The 26573-nt window shown below is 47.2% G+C and overlaps 2 protein-coding genes across 2 annotated transcripts; both read right to left on the minus strand.

The window, feature by feature from the left end:
- Positions 1-48: 48 nt before the first annotated feature.
- On the minus strand, positions 49-11464 carry LOC143333692 (calpain-15-like). Its single transcript, XM_076751888.1, has 13 exons — positions 11347-11464; positions 10226-10410; positions 5923-7018; positions 5339-5547; positions 4945-5128; positions 4376-4599; positions 4168-4293; positions 3555-3707; positions 3146-3307; positions 2792-3012; positions 2498-2643; positions 1889-2067; positions 49-1776 (listed from the first exon to the last, which is right to left on the minus strand). Exons 2-13 carry the CDS (start codon positions 10381-10383, stop codon positions 1599-1601), a joined length of 3036 nt encoding a protein of 1011 aa, XP_076608003.1. The 5' UTR covers positions 10384-10410; positions 11347-11464; the 3' UTR covers positions 49-1598.
- Positions 11465-13780: 2316 nt separating this feature from the next.
- On the minus strand, positions 13781-19995 carry amdhd2 (amidohydrolase domain containing 2). The gene is made up of 12 exons (XM_076751592.1): positions 19657-19995; positions 18274-18396; positions 18001-18137; positions 17468-17607; positions 17279-17333; positions 16786-16998; positions 16600-16688; positions 16276-16420; positions 15378-15485; positions 15146-15214; positions 14898-14999; positions 13781-14776 (listed from the first exon to the last, which is right to left on the minus strand). The coding sequence occupies exons 2-12, from the start codon at positions 18354-18356 to the stop codon at positions 14697-14699; spliced, it is 1221 nt and encodes a 406-aa protein (XP_076607707.1). The 5' UTR covers positions 18357-18396; positions 19657-19995; the 3' UTR covers positions 13781-14696.
- Positions 19996-26573: the final 6578 nt, after the last annotated feature.

The following is a 26573-nucleotide window of genomic DNA, read 5'->3' on the forward strand; positions in this document are numbered from 1 at the left end:
CAAGAACTCAGTGTAAATAATAAACAAACAACCAGACGAGCCTCAGATAAAGAGCTGTACATGTTTTTATTGACGAAGCATCTTAACCTTCAAACATTTGCATAGTTTATATGTTGTCTAACAATATGAGGGTGGTTTGGATTAATAGACACAAAACATTTTTCTCCTCTGTGCAATTTTAAAACAGCTCCTCTAAAAGGAAAAGACGAGAATCCAGCATAGTTTGAAGTTGGTAAAGTGCTAATGCTTTCACACAGCGAGTGTTCACCCTAAAACTAAGACTTTATTTAATCATCCTACAAGTTCGACTGTCGAGGATTCACACTGAATAATACTGAGCAGCATGTCTGCGATGCTCCTGGGAATATTCTTGGCAGCCGGTTCACACACTACTAAGTTAACTATCACCAGTGCAATTAAGACGGTTTGGACCTGAAGACCAGCCTGTGATCTGAAATGTGTAAAATATAAAGTGCATCACGTGTTCACTCATGAGATCTGCTCTACGTGTGTTTGTGGAGGAATGTGTAGCTTCAGTTTGTGGCTGGAGGCAGAGCTGCTCTGAAGACACAAACCAACCATCTCACTCTTTCACTTCCAGGCTCAGGTCACACAAACCTGCTGTTCTGGTGTCGAGCTGCCGTCTGGTTTCTGTGCCCGAGCAAACAAACTGGGACGTTTGACCACAGACTGTGAGCGTCGTCAGCGCCACGAGTCCACGTCCACTTAATCTGTTTTAGAGATTTTCTCTTCGCTCAGCTTTCGTTAGATCTGTGCACAACTTTATTTTTCTAATCCAGTGAATTCTAAAATACTGGCCAAGCGCTCGTTTTCCAAGACAAATAAAATCTGAAGTGAGAACCAGGAAATCATCCAGGTCTGTTATGGAAAATAAAAGCCTGATTTGAAGTGCCTGCAGATGGAGGTGAGAAAAATGACGTGCTTTAATAAAAAATAGGGTCAAACAGCTCAACGTGTGATAATCTATGCAGATCAGCTGCTTTGTAACGTTCTACCAAATGTGAGTGAGCTGCCTGACGCTGTCCATCACTTGTTTTCTTATTAATTCTGTGAATTAGCAAATAACTGGTGTTTATCTACAGACCCGTTGAGCTCGGTGTGCTGATGAATCGTCCGTCCTGCAGGGACACACTGAGTCCAGACACTCGCTGCTGGCAGAATCAACATCTTAACAATAACACTCAATAAGCTGATGCCTGAATTTCTTCAACAACGTCGATGAAGTGAAATGGAAATTTAACTTTTGATAAAATAGAAGTTGTCGGCCACAGAAACGGCCCCTCTGGAGTTGACAGTGGATCAGACTGTTACTCGTCTCTACTGTCTTCAGTCCACCGTGTCCACTGGGGTTAAACTGAAGCAGTGAGATGGTTTGTGTCTCAGAGGAGCTCTGACTCTTGCAAACAGCACTCAGCCTGCTCATTAAATACGATCGTCTCTTTGCACAATAGTCCAGCATTTATAGAAAATGTGCCCATTTTCCACCAAAGCAACAGTCAAATGAGAGACAGACGAACACGAGTAGCTCCTAATGTGTTGGGCCTCCCAGCTGCTCTGACTCTTGGGGCCCTTCCCTGTCAGAGGGGTCGAGGCTGATGCAGACCTGCCGTCTCGGGGCTCAGAGTGGGACTGTGTGTTGCCTTCGAGGGACTCCAGTTTCCCAGAGACGCCTGAACGGCCTTACGATGAGCCAGCCGGTGTGTGATGGAGAATCCGGCATTTCCCTCCAGCTGAGACAAAACCACAAGCACCTGTCTGAGAGAGAAGACGCCTCATCACATCCAGTTTGGCTTGATAACATTATGAAACAGGCATTAGAGAGTTTTCATATTTGAGAAGGCGTCCGTGTGACTGTGCGGCAGTGAACCTGTGCAGAGGAGGGATGCTGTCGATGGCTTTGAGGCTGCTGCGCGTCGACACCACGTTGAAGCTGTCGCTGCAGTCACATGACACGTGGAGGTGATGCCTGGGGTGTCTGTTTTCCACCATGACGATGAGCCCCGCCCAGCCGTGGGTCAGGTAGTAACATGTCATCCCCTCTCGACCCTGACATCAGGGGTGGAAGGAGTATTCAGATCCTTTACTGCAGTAAAAGTACTACTACCACACTGTGAAAACACGTTACTTAGTAAAAGATGAGTCATTATCAGCAAATGTACTTATCAAAAGTAAAAGCACTAATTATGCAAACTCCAGTGGAATTTAATGTAACATATTAATCAAATTGGCAGTGATTTTACTTCACACAGCAGTGTTTTAAAATCTTTTTTCTCCTGACAAAATCCATTATTTAGAGCGAATACACACAGAGAGGACAAACCCATTCAAAAGGGCTCTTGTGATGCGTTCAGGAGCTCCTCATCAACACTTTTATCAGCAGGATTTTGCCATCAAACCACAGCTGTAACCTGTGCCTCCTGAACTCAGTCACCTGTGGTTCCATAAACCGACCTGGACTGAGTGAACGCAGCCTTACCTCGTGTCTCTCCCCTTTAGTTTCCGTCAGTTGGATGATGGCGTCAGCGATGGTGGTGTTGCAGGCCGTTACCTGCTCCACCATCACTAGTCTGGAGCTGTAGACTGCCAGCACGTAAGCAGGCACCTCTGATCTGCTGCCGCTCACTGGAGAGACACAGCAGTGACTTATGAAGAGATCTGAATAAGATCTGCAAACCATTTTAGTTCTGAGTGTTCATTTTTCAGTATAAGAAACAAACAAGTTAAAAACAGGCGTTAATCTTGAAAAGCAGCCTGATGTTGGAGTTCTTACTTGTCCCCTCCGTCGCTGCCGTGTGCCAGTGGTTAAAAGCGCAGCACAGCACGGCGTACTCGCCGGGCTCCAGCATGACGTCGCAGCCCACAAACCTCCTCACCGAGCGCCGGCTGTGAGCCAGCAGGCGGCCCAGCGCCAGAGTACCTGAGCTGTCGTAAGAGACCCGAAACACCAGCACACACAAATCCAGCAGGTGGCTCTCCGCAGTGTCCCATCGCCTGAGGACACCGGAGAAGAGGACACTTTATACATGGACCTGCATGTTTTTACTGCCTGGTGTACATACACCGCTCGGACTGCTCAGCGTTTGTACACTGAAGATTAGTGCTGAACGTTGGGACGGCGTCCTACCTGCTGCCCTGCTGGAATAAAGCCAGCTCCACGGCCGTTCTCTCCAGCACCGTGATGGACACCGCCGTCACCGGGACGTCGGCTCCTCGGGGGAAAACGCCCGCGACTCGAACCTCCTGCCAGTCTGAATGAATCTTACAGATATCCACTGAGTCAAAGTACCTGCCGGGGTCAAACACACACTCACAGACATGTGTGGACGCATAAACACACACACACACACACACACACACGTATGCAACACAGGACTTCATGGTTTCCTTTGTTACAACTTCATCGAGTAGATGCAAAGAGTTTCTTGCATTTCCTTTTGTGACTGATGAATTAATAAAGTTTTGTGTCGGACTAAAGTGAGCGATCACACTGAAGCCTCAAACTGTAGAAGCTTCTTCGTTAACTCCTGATCTACCTGATGAAATCCCAGAAGTCCATCCAGAACAGGCCGTCCTCGGCTCGCTGGGCGCACAGCTCCCTCTTCAGGTGTGCAGGCCAGTTTGGCCAGTCGTCCGCCCAGGGTCCAGTCCAGGAGAAGCGACCCCACGGGTTCCTCAGCTGCAGTAATCTGAAGCAGGAAGCAGATGTTCCAAGCTAAATATGACGATTAAATCTCAACATACAGACTGTATGAGCCGAAACAGAGCAAAGGTGTGTGAGTTTTCCCCTGACAGTTAAGGAGTTACAGCCTCAGGTTGATCCAGTCGGTCCACCTGTCAGGCAGCTTTCACCAGATTTAAAATGTAGGAAAACAGCCCTGGCACTGGATTGGCACCTGAGATTAAGTTTAAAGTTTGTGTTTCCTTCATTGATGGGGAGCAGAGGCTGCCTTCAGCTTCAAATCTTTCAGAATGGATTCCAACATTTTACAGCAGAAAAAGCTTCAACTTCCCCTGCAGCATAATCCACCTCTGGAGCTAATCCATTTGCTCCTTAAAGCCCAAACTGTTGTGGTTTTGATCTGAAGATTTACGTGACGTTTACTCAGCCCGAACGTTTCCTGGGAAAGTTCAACCTTGTTCACAAACCTGTGACCGGCGACGTCTCTCACGTCGAGGACAGAGTACGCGTGTCGTGGACGTAAACCCAGGGACTCGTACTCCGAGTCATCCACCTTCATGTTGCCTCCTCCACAGGATGCCCCCATCAGGAAACTGGCAGCACAGAGAAGAGTTTGGATTCATTTCTGAACAGATTAAGATTAAAAAGTCTCCCAGAGCGTCTCCTGACACTCACCCCGCTTCTTTGGAGCTCAGCATTTTGGCCCAGATGAGGTCTGTGTCGATGGGCTCTTCCTTCGGGTTGGTGGCGCTGACCTGGAGGGCCAGCGACTCACAGGGGGCCCCGGTCAGCGTGGACAGGCCCTCGATAGCACGACCTGCCTGCAAAGCAAAGTAGGAACCGTGGAGCTTGGCCAGGGCTTTTTCAATCAGAGCCACCCAGAGCTGCTTCCGCTGGGCCTGGAGAGGGAAAACGAGGAAAAAGGATTAGAAGAATTAATAGTTAAGTAATTATCTCCTGTACCACAGATTAAAAATCATCTCTGGTGACGGACAGAGGAACATCTGATGAAGAAAGGACACAGACGAAACACCCAAAGACAAGCGGTCGAGTGTTTTCAGCTGCAGCCTGTGGCCTAAAGTCACACTTAGACCTCAAACAGATTGTCGTCTACACAATAATCAGAGCAGCAGCCAATAAGGTAAACACGGGAGGTGGTTCGGTGCGGCCCCCCCCCCCCCAGCCGCCGGCTGAACATGCTGTGGACAGACTGACAGTCGAGCGTTTGGGGCTGAATGTTTCACCTGAGAGAAGAGGAGGTGGCCGTTCTCGTCGCACGGCAGCATGTCGTCCACCAGCACTGTGGTCCACGAGCCGTCTTTGCAGAGACGCACCTGATAGGCTCCTTCTGCGCACAGCGAGCGGGTCACCATCACCTTCTCCACCAGCTCGGGACGTTCAGCCAGAACCGCCAAGGCGCTCAGGAACCTGCTCTCCAAAGCATTGAGGCAGGCAGACGCAGAGTTTAAAGGACAACAGCTGCAAACGTTTGAGCACAGGTTTCCTGATCTGGAGCTGGATGTCTCACGCCTTCACCACCCTCTGCTCTAAGCACGAGCTCATGCAGGTGGTGCAGTATGTGAGGATGCAGCAGTGACCGTGTGCATTCTGTGCTTTAATGGGGTTGAGTCGGCTCACCAGCAGTTACCCAGAAGCCCCTGCAGGATGTCAGATGGGCGGGGCATGCGGAAAACAGACCACTTCACCACTCGGTCTCTCACGTTGCAGCAGTTGATCTCTTGAGGACGAAGCCACTTTTTGACCCGATGTTGGACGCTGTCGTCCACCGGGAAGCCGACAGACTTTGGACCAGGAGGGAAGCTGTCGTCCACAAACGTCACCGTGTTCTGGGAAAGAGGAAATCCGATTGCATTATATGTTACTCATGATTTTTAGCATTGCTCTTCAGTTTAATGCTGATTTTGTGTTTTCGTCTTATGATGTTTGTCTGGAACTCTTTGTTGCTCGTGGCTGACTGGAACTGTTGAAGAAGAGATTTTAGTCTCCATGAGGCTTTTCAGGTCAAATAAAGGTTCAACAAAAACAGCAGAAATAGAGCAGACCAGGTGTTAAGACTCAAGGTGAGTTCAGAGCAGCTTCGCTCCTTCAGCAGATGAAAAACATCGTTCTGCAGAATGAAGCTCAAACATCACAGTGAAGAAACCAGAAAGACCAACGTTTGAGTGGAAAGTTCTCTGACTGAGCCTGAGCCGCATACAAACCTCTCTGCAGAAGCTGACGATGTTCTCCCACAGCTCTTTGGCCTCTCCTTCGTCAGTCTGTCGCAGCACCTCCACCAGCATGCTCTCCTTCCTCTTTGGGGACAGCGCTGGTTTAAGCTGTGTGACGTGTTGCTGAGGAGTGTGGCAGGCCAGGCAGTGTTTGGCTTTGACCTTGTTAATGAGGGTGCACGCCGGACATGACCACTCCTCTGCCCGCTTAACGGGGACGACACCTGCTGGAAACGATGCAGAGGCCTCCGGTGCAGGCGACAGCGGCGACATTTCCTCCTTCAGGGTGCTGAGCCGTCTGCTGGGCAGGAGCTCTGGTTGGGAGGACAGATGTGAAATGGCGAGCATTGACGGAGACGGACTTAAGTTATGTGTCTGACTGAGGCAAACATCTGGCGGGGGCACCTCTCGCCGACTGCAGGGCACGGGGTTGTTATGACCTGAAGCTGCTGCGGCGAGCGCTGAGGAGCTTGTGTGTGGATATGAAGCCTCCACCGGTAAACACTCTCCTCGTGTGGATATGGAAAGGGACAGCGCCCCCGCCGCAGGCTCTGGCTGTCGTACTCCCGTTTGGTCGCAGACTTCAGGCACGAGCAAGGCGTCGGCAGGGATTTGGGGGAGAGACAGTTTGCGGGGTCCGCCACAGGCAGAGCAGGACATGGAGGTAGGGGTGTTCTGCAGCGTGCACCTCAAACAATCCCACGTCAGCCTGTTTTTATCTGCATCTTCGGGCTGTTCTTTGCTTTGCTGCCTGCACGGCTCGGTCGACGGCGGCCTCAGGGGGCCGGAGCAGCTGCTGGAGCGCTGGGGCCGGGGCTGGTCTTCGGATGACCCCCGGGGAGGGTCCGGCGCTCCGGTGTAGCCACACAGAGAGCAGGCCAGGCTGTCAGGAGAGTTGGCCAGCGTGCAGCGCGGGCAGGACCAGCGACTGTCCTCCCTGCTGGCCCCGTGCCACATCCAGCGGGTGTCCGGCCTTCGTCGAGGGGCCTCACAGATGGAGCAGCGGGGGGCGCCGGCTGCGTTGAGGAAGGTACAACAGCCGCAAGCCCACTGGCTCCTCTGCAGGGGCATCGAACCAGAAGAGAAACTGGAGAGAAAACAGGATCCTTCAGAATCACAGAGAGGATTTGATTCTTATCACATCACCATCGTCACATATCATCATATTCTTCCACTTCTGTTACATTTACACTGTAAATCTTGTGGTAGTGTATTATTACTGCAGTGTGTGTACATTCTTAACAGTATTTTAATATGTTAATAGGTATATTACCTCTCTGACTTCATTTGTTTTGTTTTCGTTTATTTCCTTCGAGGCTTCAGAGCCTGTCTGTGCTGGTGGAACACGGGTTTGGTGTCAATAAGTCTTATGAGTTCCTCTCATGACTGAAGAGTGCTGTGTATTTTGTTTGAACTGGTTCCAGATGTGAGCGGTAAATAATTATCTCTGTGTTTATGATGGGCCATTCAGGGACGGCAGCTTCAGTTTGGGGTGTTTCCTGTCACTTTGGCAGGAAAACTGTCAAATTCACAATCATAATAACAAACACAAATATCTGCTAAGAGCAAGTTTAGTGTGAAAAACATCAGAAGTGTCTTCAGCTGAACTCTGCTTTTATGTAACTGTAAAATCCCAAAGGGAGAAAAAGCCTGGAAGATGAGGGAAAATAGAAATGGGTGCATTAGCAGCGCCTGCATTTCTCTATACCCTGTGGTGGCTGGGAGGAGGAAATTAAAATGCATGAATATGGAAATGATACACAAAGCTGCACTACAATAACCACATAAACTGTTCTCAGACACTGGTAGATTACATCACATGATGATCTCTTACCTGCTCACCTGAATTATTCCAGCCGTTTCACTGGCAAGAAGAGCAGCTTACGGTGTGTTTACAGCGTGCGGGCCTTTGTAACACACTGAATTTGGTTCAAAAACACTGTTATTCATCTAAGATTCACGTTCCTTCTTGTGCTCAGAGGCCTCGACTGTAAAACAGACCCAGATTATCTGTGCTGTGGCTTCCAGGGGGAAATTTAGACTGAAGGAGCCGGTGGGACATCTGTGTGGAGGCTGGCCCACATTCAGGAGCTGCACTCTGAGCAGCTCTGGCATCACGCCTGAAACTTCCAGCACAACCTGGACGGTTTGTGTCTCTGAGATCCAGGTGTTGGACTGACTGATTTTAGATAATTAGAGAGTTTAGTGTTCTATTCTTGATTTTGTAACCTGCTTTTGGAAGGTGCTGAATAGATAAAGGATATTAATAATTATACGGAGTAGAAATCAATGTGCAGCACTGATGACTTCATTCAGAAACACAGTAAGTTCATGTTCGAACACATTCCAGCTTCAGAAAAGACGCATTTGGATTCCTTATTTTCAGCTGGACCTCGTCCTCCACCTGGATGATGCTGAGAAGACGGAAATAAATAATTAAATAAATATTTTTTCTCTGCAGTGCTGTGAATTTAGCATCTGGAAACAGCTGGAGACACTCTGATACGACGGCTGCCTGTCAAAACTTCATCAGCTTCGTTTTTCAGACGTCACCTCTGGTCCGTTCTGATCTCTATGCATCGAGCGACATGTGAGCGATCCGTGGACCTGGATTCCCTCTGCAGAGCTCCAGACTACGTCTACAGTTCAACCATCAGGGATTTCCCTGGTCGCGTTACATTTCCTGTCAGAGAGTAACTTGACTCCGGCTAGGACCAAGTCTGATGAGGTTGGGACAACGTGGCAGCAGAAGAAGACTTACACGAGACAGAATGCAGACAGCACATGAGAGGAGGGTCCAGCGGTTATTAGTAAGTGGAGATTAGAATAAAACTGGGGAAGGCTGGGGTTTACTTTACATCAACCAGTTTATGAAATATTCATGAGCACATACTCGAGCTCAGGATGCCCACACAAGTGTAGAATATAAATTAAGACTCCAGGCGTCACATTTAAGGTGAAAGATGTGGCATTACAACATTAATAAATGATCACAATCACAAATTTCTGTACGTAGAATTAACAAACAAACAGAACTGTGTGACAGAAGACTGACTGACTGGATTTGAGAAGGTGGAGAATATGGTTTCCTGAGTTATTTGGATAAATGGATTCTTTATTTGGAGAAGCAAAACCCAGAAGCTTTGAATTGTGGATCGCAGACAGATCTAAAAACCCGTCTGTCACTTGTACTGAGACTTATTTCTCTCCGCCGTCTGCTGATACGATGCATTCAGGTGTCGTGTAACCTGAATAAGAGCTGCGTCGGGATAATTCTCTGGGTGATTTCCATGGACGGACTCTCAGCCGAGCGGTGGAGAGCGCACGCTTTGGTGACCTCAGGAATGCATCTCTGCTTTTTCCTGATAATGGAGCTGCAGAGGCTCAAATTGACTGTGACCTCCAGGGTGTGCTGTGCTGGTTATCCGAGTGAGCGGCAGTTAGGATGAGTGTTTGCACCTTTTACAAAAGCCCAGAAATGGCAGCGGATGGTGGCTGTGAGCAGGCTGCTGTCCCAGCTGAAGGGACTGAAGTACCTCGAGGTCTTGTTTTTAGCGGGTAAGATGCCGCGTGAGATAAACAGGCTAATTAGTCGAGTGCTGGCAGTGAAGAGAGAACTGAGCCCGAAGGCAAAAGCTCTGAATTCACACACAGAACTAAGCTCAAGAGCAGGAAGCTGTGAAATCCTGATGCTGTTTGAACTGCTCCCACGGCTTCTTGAATCTGCTTCAGAAACATGCAGTAACACGAGAAAGTGGAGTCTGAGATCAGTCAGAGGCTGAGCTGAACACACACGCACAGACACGTGCTAACCAGCTAACAGCTAACGCCCGTACAGCTGGCAGATTGGCTGTATGTAAACGGTCCAGAGGTCAAATGAGGAGTTTTCAGTCTGAACACGCCTTAAGATGTCAGAAGCATTTCATAGAAGGAGCGCCACACCTGAATAAGAAGCGCCGTCCTGACGTCAGGTTAGATTTGAGAGTTTCTATCAGATATTAGATTTGTTAAGCTTCACACAGCAACGATGACGCACTTCATGAGTGGTGAGATTGTCTAAACCGTGTGGTGCCTTCCCTGATAGTGAGGTGAGAAGAAGCTCTTCAGGTGAGAAACTGATCGATCACTTTGCACCCCTGCTGACACATTTCCTCTGGGAAGCCCTGAAATATCTGGTGTCATCCATGTTTTTTCCTTCAGGACGTCATGATACGCTGAAGGTGTTCTGGTCCTGGACTGTTTCCACTCTGCCCTCACTTGTTGCCGTCTGACCCAAACACTGCTGCTCTCTTACCTGCGCTCTCTGTGCCTGCTGGGTCTGGGGAGCTGCCGAGGGATGGAGGTGCTTTGGCTGCTCCTCAGACATCCCATGATAGGGGAGGGGGGCAGAGCTGCGCCCCGGGGTGCATCGCTCTCAGCCTCCTCGACAAGGGAGGAGGTGGAACCTCCCATGATGCTGCTGGCTCAGGTGGAGGGGACCTGAAGGAGGAGGCAGAGTCGGATTGTCCGATTGCAGCTTCTCAAATCATGAAGACGTGTTTTCTTTGTCATGTCATACTAAACTGAGTATGTTTGGGTTTTAAACTGTTGGTCGAGGGTAAATAATACTAAAGTAGTACTAAAGTACTACTAAAGTACTGGTGGTGAATGATTTATCATCCATCACAACATAATGATATCATATAATTTCATACTCATGAAATGTGAACCTTCATCCTGTGAAATCTGTCTTCATCTTCACTACAGACCTCTGCAGACCTCCTGAGGACTTGTTTTCCACTGATTAGTTTGAACATGTGTGATATTTACACTCGACCGGTGTCAAATCAGCGTCAGCGACCTGCAAACGAACAGTATTCACAAGACACATGTACACGTCATGTCTCGCTTCTGTTGGTATCTGGTTGCTTCAGCTCCCTCCCTGCTCGCTCCACAGTTTTGTCCTTGAACAAGGACTTAAAATCTGTCTGATAAGCTCAGAGCTCCAGCTTCATGTGTGTGTGATTCAGACACACTCACCTGAAGACAAACTGCATCTTCTCTACTGAAAATCTACTACAACGTCTTTAGAAAACAAAATCACATGTCAGAGCATTTGCCTCCTTCTGTCTGGTTTGTCAGGGTGTCTTCTATTTGTCTCTGGATGATAAAATGACAATCAAAAGGTTAAAAATCCAAATTTAAAGGACTAAAACCGAATAAATACTCCTTGTGTGGTTTGCATTAAAGAACGCATGAACGCAAGTGAGTTCCTCCGCACCTCGATGCAGATGCAACCCTGCTGATACTGAAGTTCACATAGACTTTTGGTAACCTGGTGCACCTGCAGTACAGCTGGTGGCTGACTGAGAGACTGCAGAGCAGCATGAGGACGTGAAAAGCAGCAGCAGCAGCGCGGCGGACGGCGGGACTCACCTGACTGCAGACCGGACACGCTGTGCAAGACGGGGATGAATCTGCCTTCCAGCCGTCTGGGAGCTCCATGCATCCTCTTTAATTTAAGCCGAGATGCACAGTCACCACCGCTCTCCTCTCATCATCACCGTCAAGCCACAGGGAATACCTGACACTTCCTGTCCAAAAATTCAAAATAAAAGTCCTGTTGTCCAACACGGTTTGCAACATTTTCGAGCAACTTTCATATATAAAATAAAAAAAACAACAACAACACTGTATTGATGGCCAAAAAATACAAACTACAATCCATAATAAAGAAAGAGAGGCAGATTTAAGTCTTAATGAAACATGTTAAACACAATTATTAATTTTGAACTTCTGATTCTGATCCACTACAACGAGACGGCACCAAGTTTCTGCTGGTTTTAAAATTTATGTCAGAATTAACGGTTGATATGAGGCCATGCAACATCACAAGTGAATTCATTTAAATATGAATTTATGGGATTAAATGGATGTGCATTTCAATAGTTCTGCTGACGTAATAAAAAAAGTTCAACTGATAGATTGAGTCTTATTGTTTAGACATGAAAACATACCTTTATTATATCCATGAATCATCCTTCACCACCGATCAGTTATTATTGTTGATGCATTAATTATAAACACCACGAGAAACCATCAGCAGAAACATCACTAATAATGCTCAGGAAAGCAGTAATTTGTGCTTTTTGCTCACACAGGCCGACTCATCAATTTAACTGAATTCACTTGAATTCATCTCATATCAGACCAAACTCACATTAACCGCCTTTGGTTTGCTCTGTGAGGATGTTTGATCCTTCTCTGCACGCACAGCCGTTCAGGTGCTTTTATTTTGAAGGTAACTTCCCTCTCATGCCTGACTGTGGCTGACTGCGTGTAGCTTGACGCTGGTCTCCTTCATTGGACGAGGTTTCCTTTCCTCCGGGGACATTTTCAGGACAGGACGCGGGGCAGCAGCCGGGACGAATCGACCTCTGATCCGGTCAAGATGAGCGTCTTGTCCCCGTTAAGGTTCAGGACGGTGAAGCTGGACACAGACTCATGTCAGCTCGGCGGCATTTCCTCCACCAAACTCCAGTGTAAAAGTAGCAGTAATGTCGCCGGTTTACGGGCACATGTGCGCCTCGTAAAACATGAATTTAAGTTTTCCTGAGGAATCATTGCTGCTTTAAATCACCAAGCAGCACTTTATTCTAAACGCTGAGCTGAATTTCTAGGTTTTACTGCAGTAAGTGGTTTTTCAGAGACTCAGCACTGTTAAAATATAATCTTAGAAATCCCAGAGCTGGTCTGGCTATCAGCAAAATAATGAACATTTAGCAGTTAGCCAGCAAAACGCGACCTAAGTTTCTTTGATAAATCACTGGATTTGTTGCGTTAATTCGGTAAAAGTGACTCACCACAAAATTTTAGCTCATTAATATCTCCAACATTAGCGAAGTTACTCATAAACTGTGGGTTGTTTTGTGGAAGTCGCTTGTTAAAAACTGTAATTTTGTCCAATTCCTAAATAATCTGAGGTGCTAAATACTGAATGTTGGACTCTGATAACAGTTCATACAGACAGAAATCATATTCACAGCCTACCTTTATCCTGTTGAACAACGACAATAAACGTTATTTCCGTTTCTTTTTGCCGCCACTAACGGTCGCACGCGCCGCGGTGCCCTCGGGCTCGTGGCCACAGACCCTTTGAGGTGGGCACGCGCCCAAGTGAGACAGGCGAGGGGACGAACCAATCAGATTTGTTTTTCAAATCAATTTTGTGACACATTTGAAAGGTAGTAAGTAAAAATCCTGCATTTGAAGTTTTACTTAAACAAAAAGTATTATTAAAAGTACTTATTTTACCATTTCAGTAATCTCCATTCTATTATTAGAGTATGATTAATGATGCATTAATGTGTTCATCACGCTCATGTTGCAGCTGGTAAATGTGGGGCTAATTTAATTATTTTATATATTAATTTATGTATCTTCTCATTGCTTGTGAACCTGAGGGTCAATAAAGTTTTATTGAAGTATTTGTTGGTTATATTTAGTATTATTAATCTGAATCTAGAGTAACTAGTAATTAGTTACTGAATCAATGTAATGGAGTAAAAAGTATAATATTTCCCTCTGAATGTAGTGCAGTAGAAGTATAAATTCACAGGAAATTGAAGTACCTCAAAACTTTAGGTGGTGGAAAGTAACTAAATGCATTTTTTTCAAATACTGCACTTAAGCAGAATTTTGAGGTACTTGTACTTTACTGAAGTATTTCTATGAGATTTCAGAGTGCAGAATATTTGAAGTGTGACGAACAGGCTGAACTGGTTCAACACTGAAACACAGCAGAGCCTGAACGACACAAGTTCATTTCTCAGAAGAGGAACAAACATCATTACAGTAACGTTCACTCAAAGCTGGTTTATCGATTTAATATTAAAATGTTTCCCTTTAAATCACATCTATATTAACGGCATTGAAATAAACTGTAAAGCATCTGGATGCAGGCCAATAAAAACCTGTCTTTTACAGGAAGTGCATCATCTTTCATAAAACACGTCATCATTCACAGCCAGAAAACACCTCAAATCTAATGACAGTCACACTGCTGATCCTTGATTCAAAGGTTCTTCAGTTCAAAAGGTACAGTTTTCATAAAGAAAGTCAAAAAGATAAACGTGGAGCTCCTGTGAGCTCGTTAAAATCCAGAAAACAGCATTAGTGCACAGATGAAATACGGACTCAGCTCTGCTTTTCTTAGATCTCCACGAAGCGTTTGAAATGTTCTCATCTACATCTGAAAGGGTTGTCCTCTGTACGGTGGCCTTTTCAGGACAAATGAAGCCCCATGCGGGCAGGATTTTGAAAAGACATCTGGGTTTACACTCAGGAGGCGGTCTGGCCGATCAGATCGCCATCCGTCCTCAGTGCGTCTCATCTGACTGCAGCCGATCACACACACACACTTTAATGGGCGATGCACAGAGTTTAGTACAACTAGACTGACGAACACTCAGAGACGATGAAGTCTCTCTAAAGTGCTTGAAATCAAAAGTGCCGCTGAGGCTGAAGGGAAATGTGGTTGCTGATTGTGTTTTCACTTCCAGTTTTTGCAGTACAGTTCAGTAGTAATCAGTACTTTTTGGTATTTGTTGTTTTGTTGTTTTGTGTTTTGTCGCCGGATCGAAGTGTCGGATTGAACATGAAGTTGAAGATAAAGCTAACTGTGCGCTCTGATGAACAGATTGTGGTTCTGGGGTAAACAGCGTCCCCTGAAGGCACCGTGGGTCCCAGCGGTCGGGGCACGTTCCCTCTGCGGGCGCCTTCTTCTTCTATGGTCCTTTTCTCCAAACCTCCTCTCCAGAGATGTAAGTGGCTCTGACGTTGAGCTCCCTGTCGAGCAAAACGAGGTCTGCAGTGGAGTCAAACACGTGCACGTTAAATATGATTAAGACTTCACAGCAATCAGCGTCTGCGCGCTGCAGAGATGATGATGATGATGATGATGACGATGATGATGATGATGACCTGACCTGCGTCTGAGCCGTAGTCCAGGGTTCCCTTCCTGTGGGTGATACCCAGAAGCTCAGCAGGATGGAGGGAGGCGGCTTCCAGAGCGTCGATTTCACTGCAGTCTGTTAACACACACACACACACACACACACACACACACACACACACACACACACACACACACACGTTCACATCGCTCTTTGCGGGACAGAAAACTGAAAGTTCTCGTGTAAAATGTGAATCAGTAGAGCGAATGAGACAAACTCACCTGAAGCCTGTTTGAAGTGTCGCACACACATGTCCATCGTGGCGATGCTGCCGCAGAGGGTCTTCGAGCCTGAAGCAAAGAGGGACACGACAGCAGAGTTCATCGGCTGAACGGGGACAAAACGTCTCATTCTATAGGTCGACCATAAAAGTCTCACTACAAACATATTTGTCTTCTCTCTAGAAATGCATCACACTTGGTTTAACTCTCAAACTTGAACAGAAGGTCAGACCTGCTACGCGAGCCTCGAGACCCTGAATCTCAATGTCCTGCTGACCCAGAGTGTGACGACCCGGAGGAAGACCCATCACTGGGACGGCGTCCGTCACCAACACCAAACCTGGAATACAAACAAAGGATTTAGATCCTTTACTTACTAATCCCACACAGTCAAAGTACTGCATTGCAGTAAAGTGTCTCTGTGTCTGTTGTCCTCTTGTCTCTGGTCTCTGTAGATCATTGTGTCTCCTCATTCATGTCTCAGCAGGATGTTCCTGTTGGAGTTGGTTGAGGTGGAGCTCATTTTAACTCAAACTAATGATTCTTTTCATTCTGGATCAATCTGCTGATCATTTTCTCCATCGATCGATCGATCGTTTGTTTGGAAACATTGTGAAAATAGTGAAAAATGTGGTGACAATGAGCCCAAAGTGACACCTTCAGGATGTTTGTTTGGTCCAAAGCTCCATGTTACTGTTATAATGAAAGTGGAGTGTTGAGTGTTTTCCGCTCTGCTGCGTCATGAACTGCACAGTATGGAGGGAAAGTGAAGAGAGCTGCTGACAGACATCCTCTTCTATTTTTATGGTCTCCCTGAGCACCCCGAGAAAAACCCAAAAGCCTGAACAAAGACAACGCCAGCTGAAAACGGCTTACTGGGTGTACTGGTCTGTAAAAAGTGCTCGTCTTCAGCTGGAAACACCAACTGTGCTCACAGAAGAACAAACAAAGCGATCGCTGCAGCTAAAGACGAGTCCACAGAGGATCCCGGATCCGCCACAGTCTAGTTAAACTTCAGCATATTGCTAGAATCACAGTTATGTCGGACAGGAAGTGACATCAGGACCTTAGTTCAGGCTTTCCGCCGGCCAAAGCTGCCGTGAAAACAACCCTGCACCACCGTCACTGACCTGAGGGGTTGGCTCTGTGGGCGAGCCGCAGGGCTGCAGGGTTGGTGTGGATCCCATCAGCTATCATGCCGTAGTAGACCTTCCTGCCTTTAGGGACCTGATCGCTGGTCAGCAGACCCACTATGCCAGGGTCCCGATGGTGGAACTGGATCACAACACAGGAGGGGACAGAAGACAGTGTCAGTAATGAAGACGACTGAGGATGTGGAGACTGCTGGGAACACGTCAGCAACGACCTCATCAGGCTCTAACATGAGGCGGCGGTAAAACTGCTCTCTCAGACCACTAGATACAGGGTCTAAAGGAGGATGAGGAGGGACTCACGAGCCCCATGGCGTTGAAGAGGTGAGTGATGAAGGAGGCTCCGTGCTGAATGGCCGCCTCGGCCTGGGACAGGTTGGCCGCAGAGTGACCTGCAGAGGGAGACAGTGAGAAGCAGGAGGACCGTCAGCCATGGACAGACCACAGAGGGACAGAGCGATCGGCGCCGCGGCGAGTTGGTGCGCTCACCTAAAGACACCACGACGCCTCTCTGGGAGAGCTCCCTCACCACCAACTGGCTGTAGGCCAGCTCAGGAGCCAGCGTCACGATGGCAACGTTTTCCAGGCTGCTGTAGGCCTCCATCAGGTCCTTGATGCCTTCAGGCGTGAAGGAGCGGATGAACTGCTCCAGGTGAGCCCCCTTCTTGTCCACGCTGATGAACGGACCCTCCAGATGCAAACCTGCACACAGTCGCCCAGAGAAGGTCAAACTTTTTGTTCTGCTGCAGCAAAAACCCGAAAAACATTTTTAAACAGGAAACAGATATTTGAGAGGTGTTTTTTAAAACTTTACGTCTTCAGGAGGAACCAATCAGCTCGCAGCTGAGAGCCACAGACAGGAAGTACCGAGAGACGGACGAACACACTGCTGCTGTTCAGAGCAGGCAGCATACGACACCGTCAGCGCTCAGCCCTGAACTGGACTTGTACTGGGGCATCACAGGGTTTTGGTGAATCTTACCGAGAACTCCAGCTCCATGAGCGCCGCCGTTGTGAACTTTGACTTGAGGCAGAACCTGAAACACATGTTGTGATTGTGTTGAGCAGCTTCATCTCACAAATACGAAAAATGGACAAAAGCAAGAAAGTGCGTTTTAAAAGCTGCACCGTGCACGGCACAGCCGATCATGACGCGAGGCGTTCAGGGTACCTTGTGGTAGACGGCAGGCGGAGAGCTGACCAGCGTGGGACAGAAGGACGTCACGCCGTGCTCCAGGATCTTTTTGGCCACTAAAGAGACTCCAGTGTTGACGTCCTCTGAGGCCTGAGAGAAGTCGATGCCGTATCCTCCTGGAGGACGAGGACAGACTGATGAGGACAGCTGTCACTGTCCACTGACCAGGAACACAGTCATAAACAACTGGTAATCGATTAATTGAGGATTGATTGATTGATTGATTGATTGATTGATAATTGAGGATATAACTGACAAACTGATGGAGACTGAAAACGACTGTGAGCTGCAGCCCTGAATCAGAGATTAAAACAGCAGCTGATGAAGTTTCTCACTGATGAATGAACTCACTGTTTCTACTTTCAAAACATTTAGCTCTGAATACCCTGAAGGCAGCACGGCGTGGCGGTGACAGACGAGCGACAGACAAACTACTGATCCACACACTGAGTCTGTGTGTGCGTGTGTGTGTGTGTGTGTGTGTGTGTGTGTGTGTGTGTGTGTGGTACCATTGATCTGAACATCGATAAAGCCCGGGGAGACGATGCTGCCTTCACAGTCCACACGTTTGTCAGCGTAACCCTGCTCATCGAAGAACAACTTCTCTGGATCTAAAATCTTCCCGTCACGCACCCACAGGTCCTCTCTGCAAACACACACACACACACACACACACACACACACACACACACACACACACACACAGAGTTTAAACAGAGCAGCTCATTACTGTGTGTGTGTGTGTGTGTGTGTGTGTGTGTGTGTGTGTGTGTGTGTTGCACCTCTGCAGCTCGTGGTCTCTCAGTATGCTGCAGTTGATGAACTGAGTGATGGGGGCGTCAGACACGGATTTGTTGGTCGGCATGTTTCTCTCTCAGCGGGCGGGTGGAGACTGCTTCAGGAGACTGGAAGACACAGCAGGACAAATCAAACGCTCCTGTCTGTTACAGGATCAGCGACGCCACATGTGAGCGTCAGCAGATTTTGGAGAAATAAACTCTTCATCGTCTGTTTTCTGTTACACTTTCATCGCTCGAGGGCTGAAAAAATGAGGAGGTTAATCAATGAGCTGATTGACTTTGATGACATCACTGAGTGGAAGAAGTCTTCAGATCCTTTACTCAAGTAAAAGTACCAATACAACCCATAGAAGTACTGTTACAAGTACTGCATTCAGTTTTCTACTTTGCTTTCAGTATTCGTCACACAGGAAGTCCCATTTCAGAGCGCTCCATGTCCTGTTATTGACTCTTAGTGACGCCTTAATGAGCTCATCACTTTATTGTTGCAGCTGAGTTCATTTCAATGACTTTACGTTCTGCTGGACAGCTTGTGGATTTCCCCCTTATCTTATCTGAACAGAGAATATTACATCTCAGTTTGTTTAGTCATCACGTTTAGTATTTTTAATCCGATGCAAAGTAAATAAATAAAGCCCAAAGTATAAGTACCTCATATGAGTATTTAAGTACAGTACTTGAGTAAAGTTAGAAGATGCACCAAGGAAATGTTCCAGTTTCTCTGAGTGAAACTGATTTCTATGACGATACAATCACACAGTTTTTCATAACAAATACGTCTTTATGTTCAAACAGTCGTGGTTTCTGCCTGTGATGGAATGTAAGTACATTTACTCAAGTACTGTCTTTAAACACACTTAAGTACTTTCACAGTGTGGTGTTAGTACTTTTACTTTCATAAAGGATCTGAATACTTCTTCCACTGCTGGTTCCAGAGGAATAGAAAATGTGGAATAAATCAGCTTTTGAAGGCTGACAGTTGTACTTTCGTTTTTATTTACTGGAAGTGGTCTGGAAGTACCCGGCCACTGCTGTTCAAAGCTGTCTGATGTCTTATCACTGCAGCTGCTCACCCACACTAACCTCCTAACACCTACAGCTACACCTTCTCATGTGGTGCAGCAGCTGACTTTGACCTCTGACCTGCTTTATGCTCTCAAGGTGTTTCTGAATACTGCTGCAATAAGTTAAATTGGTGTTAATCTACTTTATCTTTCACATTCTGCACACATGTAATATCACTTGACTGTCTTTGGGAAACACTTCTGGCTCTGATCCGTTCTCTGTATGAGAACGTACAATACCAAACTCCATTAAGAAAAGAATACATTTAAGACTTCCTTAGCACTGAGCTGATTTACATACCTTCAGAGAGAAAGAGGTGAGACTTCTGACAATTGGCTGATCCACTTGTCAACTCGGCACACACTAAATGCAGAATACAGCCCTTATTCCGGTGAGATTTAAACTTGTCAAACCGTCATCGCGCCGCTCGTCTTCCACAGAAACACATGAGCAGAGCGACGGAAGGCGCGTTAATCTAACGGAGTTCGGCCGCGTGCGTCCCGCCTTTCCCTTCAGCTGTTTGGCTACAAGCAGACAAAAAATAACCAATCTCGTGTTTTACACTCTTTCTGTAACTGTCTGATGGTGCTGTGCCAGTTCGGCTGAGTCTGTGGAACATAAATAGAGAAAACGGATGTCATGTGACGAAGCGGAGGTCAGCTGATCAAAAAAAAAAAAAAAGGCTGTCTCTGCAGTTTCATGGCAGCTGCATTTACTGTATGATACAAGTATACAGGTCCTTTACGTAATGTACAAGTACATTAATGTGCTGTTTTGGTAAAAGTACTGCCTTTAAAGTGTAGGGTCGGGCCCCTCCAAAGGGCCAATCTGAGGGGTCGTCAGACAGTTAAAAGGAAGAAGGAAGAAAGTTTTCATACATAATATATTGATTTTTCTTACACGTTTTGTCAAACATTTGATAACTGAATGTTTTTTGGCTGTGAACAATTAGTGTGTGTGTGTGTGTGTGTGTGTGTGTGTGTGTGTGTGCGCGCGTGTGTGTGTGTGTGTGTTCTGTAATTAGGGTCATGGCCAGTAGAGGGAGCTAAAAAGCACAACATGTGATATTCCACCAGAAACAGAAGGCACACTTGACGAGCTGCTTGGAGTTTTGTACTTTCATGATGTACTTTAGTACCTGTGTCAGTACACAAAGTTCATTTAGCAACATCGTGAACGAATGTGTACACCATAAACTTTTTTGCTGTTTAGAATAATGAGACGTCATCCAGAGGGGAGAGTACTTTACCTTTACTACTTGAATTACATTCAGCTGATAACACTTCTGTACAGTTACTTGAGTGGGATTTTGAATGCAGGACCTGTGTGTGTTTTTATGTACTTTTACTTCAGTAAAGTGTCTGGATACACCTGATACTTCTTCCACCACTCTTGTAGGTAGAGGTTTGAGTTCACGGCCACAGTTGGTCTCACCTGACCAATGAGGCGAGCGGGACGATGAAGTAAAACCCCGCTGAGCCAACGCTCACGCTACCAGGAAGTGCTGCAGCGAACTCCGTCTCCACCCCCCCACCCCCCTTCAGGCAGAGCAGCAGCCCCCTCCCCATTCCTGAAAGTCAACAATAAACCACGTTTCCAGTAAGCCGGATACCTCCTCAAGTCCTGCTCATCCCCATGGAGACCACTACGAGAGTCCACAGTCCTGTGTCCTCTGGCCAAACCAGGCCACCCATGAGGAGAGAGAGCTGATATTTCACCCAATATGGATCAAATGTAGGTCTCCACCGAGACACAGTGCAAACGCTTCTGTCTGTTTTCTCTGTCAGGACACAAAGAAAAGAGCTGGCAGCAGCTCTGGTGTGTGTTTGAGAGGAGAAGCAGGACTCAAAGAGAGAAAACAAGCGGTGGTGGCGTACGATGTTTTACTGCCTCAGTGTCCCCTCTTTTGTCAGATGTGACGTCAGCGTTCCCCTCAGGCCTGCGTGACTGACACAGTAGCTTTGTTTTGGAGTCGCCACATCTCATTCATGGCCGCTTAACTCCTGAGTCCGGGGCTGCGCGGCGGCCTTTCACCGTCCCGATTCCTTAATCCGCTGCTTTTTAAGACACTGAATAAGCGGCTGTTTGTGTGCTCAGTCCAGGGGCGGCGGGGCGCTTCTGCTTTATGGGAACTGTTGACTTTCAAAAGACGCCCAGAGGACCGCCGAGGGGACGACTGCCAGCAAGGTCACGGTGAAAGGTCACGTGTGGAAGGTGCAGAGAAAACAAGCTCGCCCCGAAATATTTGAACTAGACTCAAGTCAGCTGATTTTTTCATAGAGCCCGATATCACAAACGCTCTTCAAGGTGTTTCAAAATCTGTTCAGCATCCAACAACCTCAATCCTGAGGGCCTCAATCCAGACCGGGAAAAACTGGAGGAACCCTCAGGAGGAGCAGCCGAGGAGGAACCCTCTTCAGGGCGGACAGGAAGTGGAACAGACCAACAGACAATGGACAATCAGGATGACACAATGACAGATAGAGTGTGAACACCTGGGAGCAGTTTCAGGTGTCACCAAACACACCTGAGTCACATGACCTCCTCCCCAGCACAGAGAAAACAGCACACTCTGCTTTTTCTAACATTTTATAGACAAACACTCTGATCAGTTAATCTTCAGATTAATCGGTGATGAAAATAATTGGTGCAATCTTTGGTGGCAGATTGATAAATGTAATAGATTACTGATGATTGATAAGTTTGGTGAACGTATGTGTAATGATCAGGCCCTTTTTGGTCATTTCATGTGTTCTCATGCTCTGATCTTTAGCCTACATGGATGTCCTTCATAGCCTAGAGCTGTAAGGATAACATGGCTGGTGAGAGCCACTTCTCATAACAAAAAGGCAGGTGGCGCTCTGGTTGTTGACAGTCTCGTCTCCTCTTCTCTTTTTGTGATGTCTATTGCATTTAGATCTGGCATTCACGCCTTGACCAATTATATTCTGTAACGTATATCTGATTATTGTACTGGGTTGGTCAAACCCAACATGATAAATGTGAACTTTTGTATGACAACTGCGCTCATTCTGGCTGAGATCCTCAGGGAACTCTGACTTTTTGAGACCAGCGCTGCATTACTTTATGTGTGACCTCAATAAATACTTTGACTGTGAACTGAAGATTGCTTCAGACTGTTCTTGGGCTTCCAACAAAGAACCGGGCTAACATATGTGTGTCCAGAGGCAGAAATCCATCATCCCAAATTAGGTTTCATCCACTTTATGGTTTGAAGTCATGCAGATTATCATCACCTTGAGCCAGCAGTCAAAGTAACAAAGTACATTTATTCAAGTACTGAACTCAACAACAATTTGAGACCACATTGAGAATATTACTTTATACTTGTACTCTAATAGAGTTCCACTCCATCCTTCCATCAGACAGGGAAATATCAGAGCAGCCCCCTCACATCCTGTGACACGCGAGAGGTCGGCATCGTTTGCAAACAGACCTCAGGCGTTAGCAAAAGACAAATCGGTTAGCAAACAAAGCCTCACTGGGAGCAGCGACACCTGAAGGCCTCTCAGCCTTCACTGCCTCCCTGCTGCAGCTTCACACTCGCTAATCTGACAAATCTGTTGTCATCTGTCCTCGTTGACGAAGGCCCTCCCTCCTCTTCATCTTCTCTGGAGTCATCCTCCACCTGTTCACCTGCTGGATGAAGAGGAATAAACAGGAAGCTGAACCTGAACAGAGAAAATCAGGCTCATAACGTCTCACTCCTCAAAGCTTCTCTTGATTTTACCTTTAAAAAACAACATTCCAGTAAAAGTCAGATTGAAATGAAAATGCGTCTCATGAAGACGGTCACCGCGTCCCTGCATTGTTCTGGAAAACTCCAGATCAATGTCCTGGGGGGTGGGAGGTTTTACAAGAAGGAAAGGGAGGGACTTTTTCTCCTTTCCCTTTCTTCCACACATCCTCCCCCACCTCCCACCCTGACCCCTCACCCTCCACCCTGTGCTGTCCTGCGTCTCAGCAGCTCAGCCTGTTTGCATTCCTCTCAGTTAATAAGTGTTTGTCTGATCCCTGGCGGGGGGTGTAAGGACCCCCCCACACACACAAACACAGCGCCTGCCCCCCCCCGGCTCACCCAGCTGTGAAGACGACGGGAGTGATGCTGCGGGGACGAGGAGGAGGAGGAGGAGGAGGAGGAGGTGTCATAGCTATGAACTTTCCGATGACCAGCAGGTTGAATGGAGCTTGATGTTGGTCCATGAAGGATAAATGAGGAGCTGAAGTCTGAGCGACAGTTTGAGTTTACAGGAGAATCAACAATAATCACGTTTCCTTCTGTGATCAACAGTCTGCTCCTTAAATGTTTGGTCATGGATGAAGATTTTGGAAGCTCAGACCGTCTGCTGGCTGTAGTTTCTCCTGTGAAGTCAATCATTCGCCCACTAAAGAGGTTATTAGCTCACATATTAAACCCAAACCTGGAGCTCTGGCATTGGTTTTTAGCCTTATTTTGAGAAGATCGAAGGTAGAATTAAAGAGTCTAAAGTCATGCTAGCAGCTCTGAGAGGCTGTACTTCGCTGCTTTAAATGCTAAAGACAGCTAACACACTCACAATGACTCCATCTAATGATGTTAGCAGAGTCCAGCTGAGGCTGACGGGAGAGTCATAAGTTTCATTAATCACCAGATTATCATCAGAAGAGACGTCGCTGTGACTTTGGCAAATTCAGAAGAAAACAACACACTGATTTAGAGGAAGTGTTAAACTCTGTGAGCGACAACACGACGGACAGATGAAATGATATCGGCGGTTACATGGACGAGCGCACGGCCATTATCATTCCACGTGTCATTGTGATATAAGACAGATGACAGGATGGAGAAAGAGCCTTTGTTCCAGAAGCTGTTGCAGGAAAGGAGACACGTTGAATTATTTGCTCAGACTTCCTGGAGACACAACGTTTAATGAGAAACTCCCGAACAACCACTGGACTGGAAGCGCTTTTCATTTCATAAACAGATGTTCTTAGATTCTTCTTGTTTATTAATCACATGTTTTTCCTTTCACGTGCTTTCTATTCCTCCAATCACACAGTACACCAATAAACAACATAACATCAGCCCACAACATGCAAAAGAAGACAAACTGAAGGACAAAAACTATTTCAATTCGGCCACGGTGAGACAGACGAGGAGACGTCTCCACCTCTGATCCTGAGTCTGGAGATAAAACACATGAAATCACAAATCAGCCGGCCGCCATGCAGAGGTCCGCTGCAGCAGGCTGATAGCACACAGAGAAAGAGCGAGACGTTAACGAGCAGTGCCAGAAACATCCCGACTGAGAGCCGTTTGGGAAGCGTCCCGGAGGACCGCTCTGTCCCACGTCCACTCTCATCAAGTCATTCTGTGGATGCAAACACAACAGAGAGGCTGTGCGGCCCTTTGCTGGGGGCTCCAGGCGGCACCAGTGAATGGGGCGGCTTCACACTGGTGGAGGGCTGCTGGGAGAAATCCCTGGCTGTGCTGAGCAGCGAGGGGGTCCGAGGCTTGGACCGGGCCCGGCCGGGTGTGTGTGTGGGGGAGGCCTTTGTCGCTGCCGTCGCCACGGCAGCTCACCTATTGAGGGTAGAGTCTAAGATATGTAAAGCAGCAGCGTTTCAAAGCTTTCCCTCCGCTGGGGGACAAACAAAGAAATAAAGAAATCAAATTAAAGTTTGGAAAGGAGTGAGTAAAGAGTGGGAATAAGAGACGGAGACCAGAGAAAGTATCCTCTGTGGTAAATGCTTACGCAGCCGGCCAAGCCGTGTGTTGGAATCCGACGGGTGTTGAGAAATGGAAAAAGAAAGGAATCATTAAAAAGACGGAGCGAGGTGGAGGGAGAGTACTATGCCCTTGTTTGCCCGGAGTGGTATTTTCTTTTCTCATTGAGCCGGTCCAAGTCCTGCAGGCGGCTTGGTGAGTCTCCCACCCGGCATTGAGAGGCAGGCCTGGGCATGCCCGGCCAAGGTCAAACTGTGGCCGCCAAGAACGCGCAGGGCTCAGCCTGCCCCCAGCTGCCACCGCTCTGTTTATGTTTGTTTTGCCGCTCCGCTCCCTCCCTCTGCCTCCACAGGGACGGCCTCGGCGGCTCGGCCTCTCTGGAGGCTTCGGCATCACACGCGGGTGTCAGGTGACTCTTCCTCCGGCACGATGTGTCCGGGATGAGCTGCTGCTGCTGCTGCACACCTTCCCTCACTGTCTGTAGCACTGTACTGAACATGTGTCAGTGCATGTTAGCAGAGCCGTAAAGTCACCCGTCCCTGTTAAACACCTTCCTGCAGAAACCTGGGATGTTATTTCACTTTGTGCCACATCGCTGCATGAAGACAGGAAACAATGCACATACCTGCTGTGAAATGTCACAGACGGGACAGTAAGCTGAGAATATGTTTGGTAACTGACTCCAGTATTTAGAGACCATTGTTGTGTCACTGCGGTGAGTCACTAACCTTTATGTTACCTGGACAGCAAAACACTGCAGAGCCCTCGACAACAACAAAGAGGAAAAACCTCTGACTGATGAAACTTCTGATAAAGCTGTTTCCTTCAGTTCTAGCTGAATGTTAGTTAAAGTGGGGACGAGCTCCCTCCAACGTCTGCACATGACGAAGTCGTCCTCACGGCCAGTAGATGATTTCTCACTGAAGCTCCTGATTGAAGACATTCATCACTGAAATAACTCACACGTAAACACACTTTTTGAAGGTTTTGTTTTTGTGTATTCTGCTCAGTGGTCTGAGCTGCTGCATGTACTGAACTACTGTGTGTGAAGTTCATGGTTTACTTCATCCTGATACCTTTGCTTTCTATTGGACTACGTTTCCCAGATAAGTAATGTAGATCAAAGATGAAGTCCACACATCAACAGAAGAAAAGCTTTAAAGACAGATACATAAGTTAGCAATGAATGGAAACACCCAGAAAGCTCAGAGCGAAGGTTAGGATTAGATTAGATTAGATTAGGATTGATGTGGTGTGTACGATGATCTTTTGAAACCTGTTGACCTGTTTTGAAAGTGTCAGCAGAGCAGACCCTGAAGTGAACCTGAGGGCCACTGATGTGCTCCGTGCTGCTGAGTTGTCATGTTCTGCTGTGACGATAAGAAACGCTTTCACTTCGGCAGCAGCTCATATAGAAACAGAAAGCCGTCACTGTCAGCTGCTCTGAGCAGAAGTCACCTCACTGCTCACACCGCTCACTTGACCGGAT

Source organism: Chaetodon auriga, chromosome 16 (assembly GCF_051107435.1).
Source record: "Chaetodon auriga isolate fChaAug3 chromosome 16, fChaAug3.hap1, whole genome shotgun sequence".
Taxonomy (NCBI): domain Eukaryota; kingdom Metazoa; phylum Chordata; class Actinopteri; order Chaetodontiformes; family Chaetodontidae; genus Chaetodon; species Chaetodon auriga.

Coding starts and splice junctions, on each gene's coding strand:
- LOC143333692 (XM_076751888.1), bottom strand. CDS start 10,383: ATGGGAGGTTCCACCTCCTCCCTTGTCGAGGAGGCTGAGAGCGATGCA. Junction 3,308..3,554: donor GACTTCTGGGATTTCATCAG/GTAGATCAGGAG, acceptor TGACCCCGGCAG/GTACTTTGACTCAGTGGATA. Junction 2,644..2,791: donor GGCAGCGACGGAGGGGACAA/GTAAGAACTCCA, acceptor GTGTCTCTCCAG/TGAGCGGCAGCAGATCAGAG.
- amdhd2 (XM_076751592.1), bottom strand. CDS start 18,356: ATGCCGACCAACAAATCCGTGTCTGACGCCCCCATCACTCAGTTCATC. Junction 16,421..16,599: donor TCTTCAACGCCATGGGGCTC/GTGAGTCCCTCC, acceptor GTTGTGATCCAG/TTCCACCATCGGGACCCTGG. Junction 15,000..15,145: donor ACACTTCAAACAGGCTTCAG/GTGAGTTTGTCT, acceptor GTGTGTTAACAG/ACTGCAGTGAAATCGACGCT.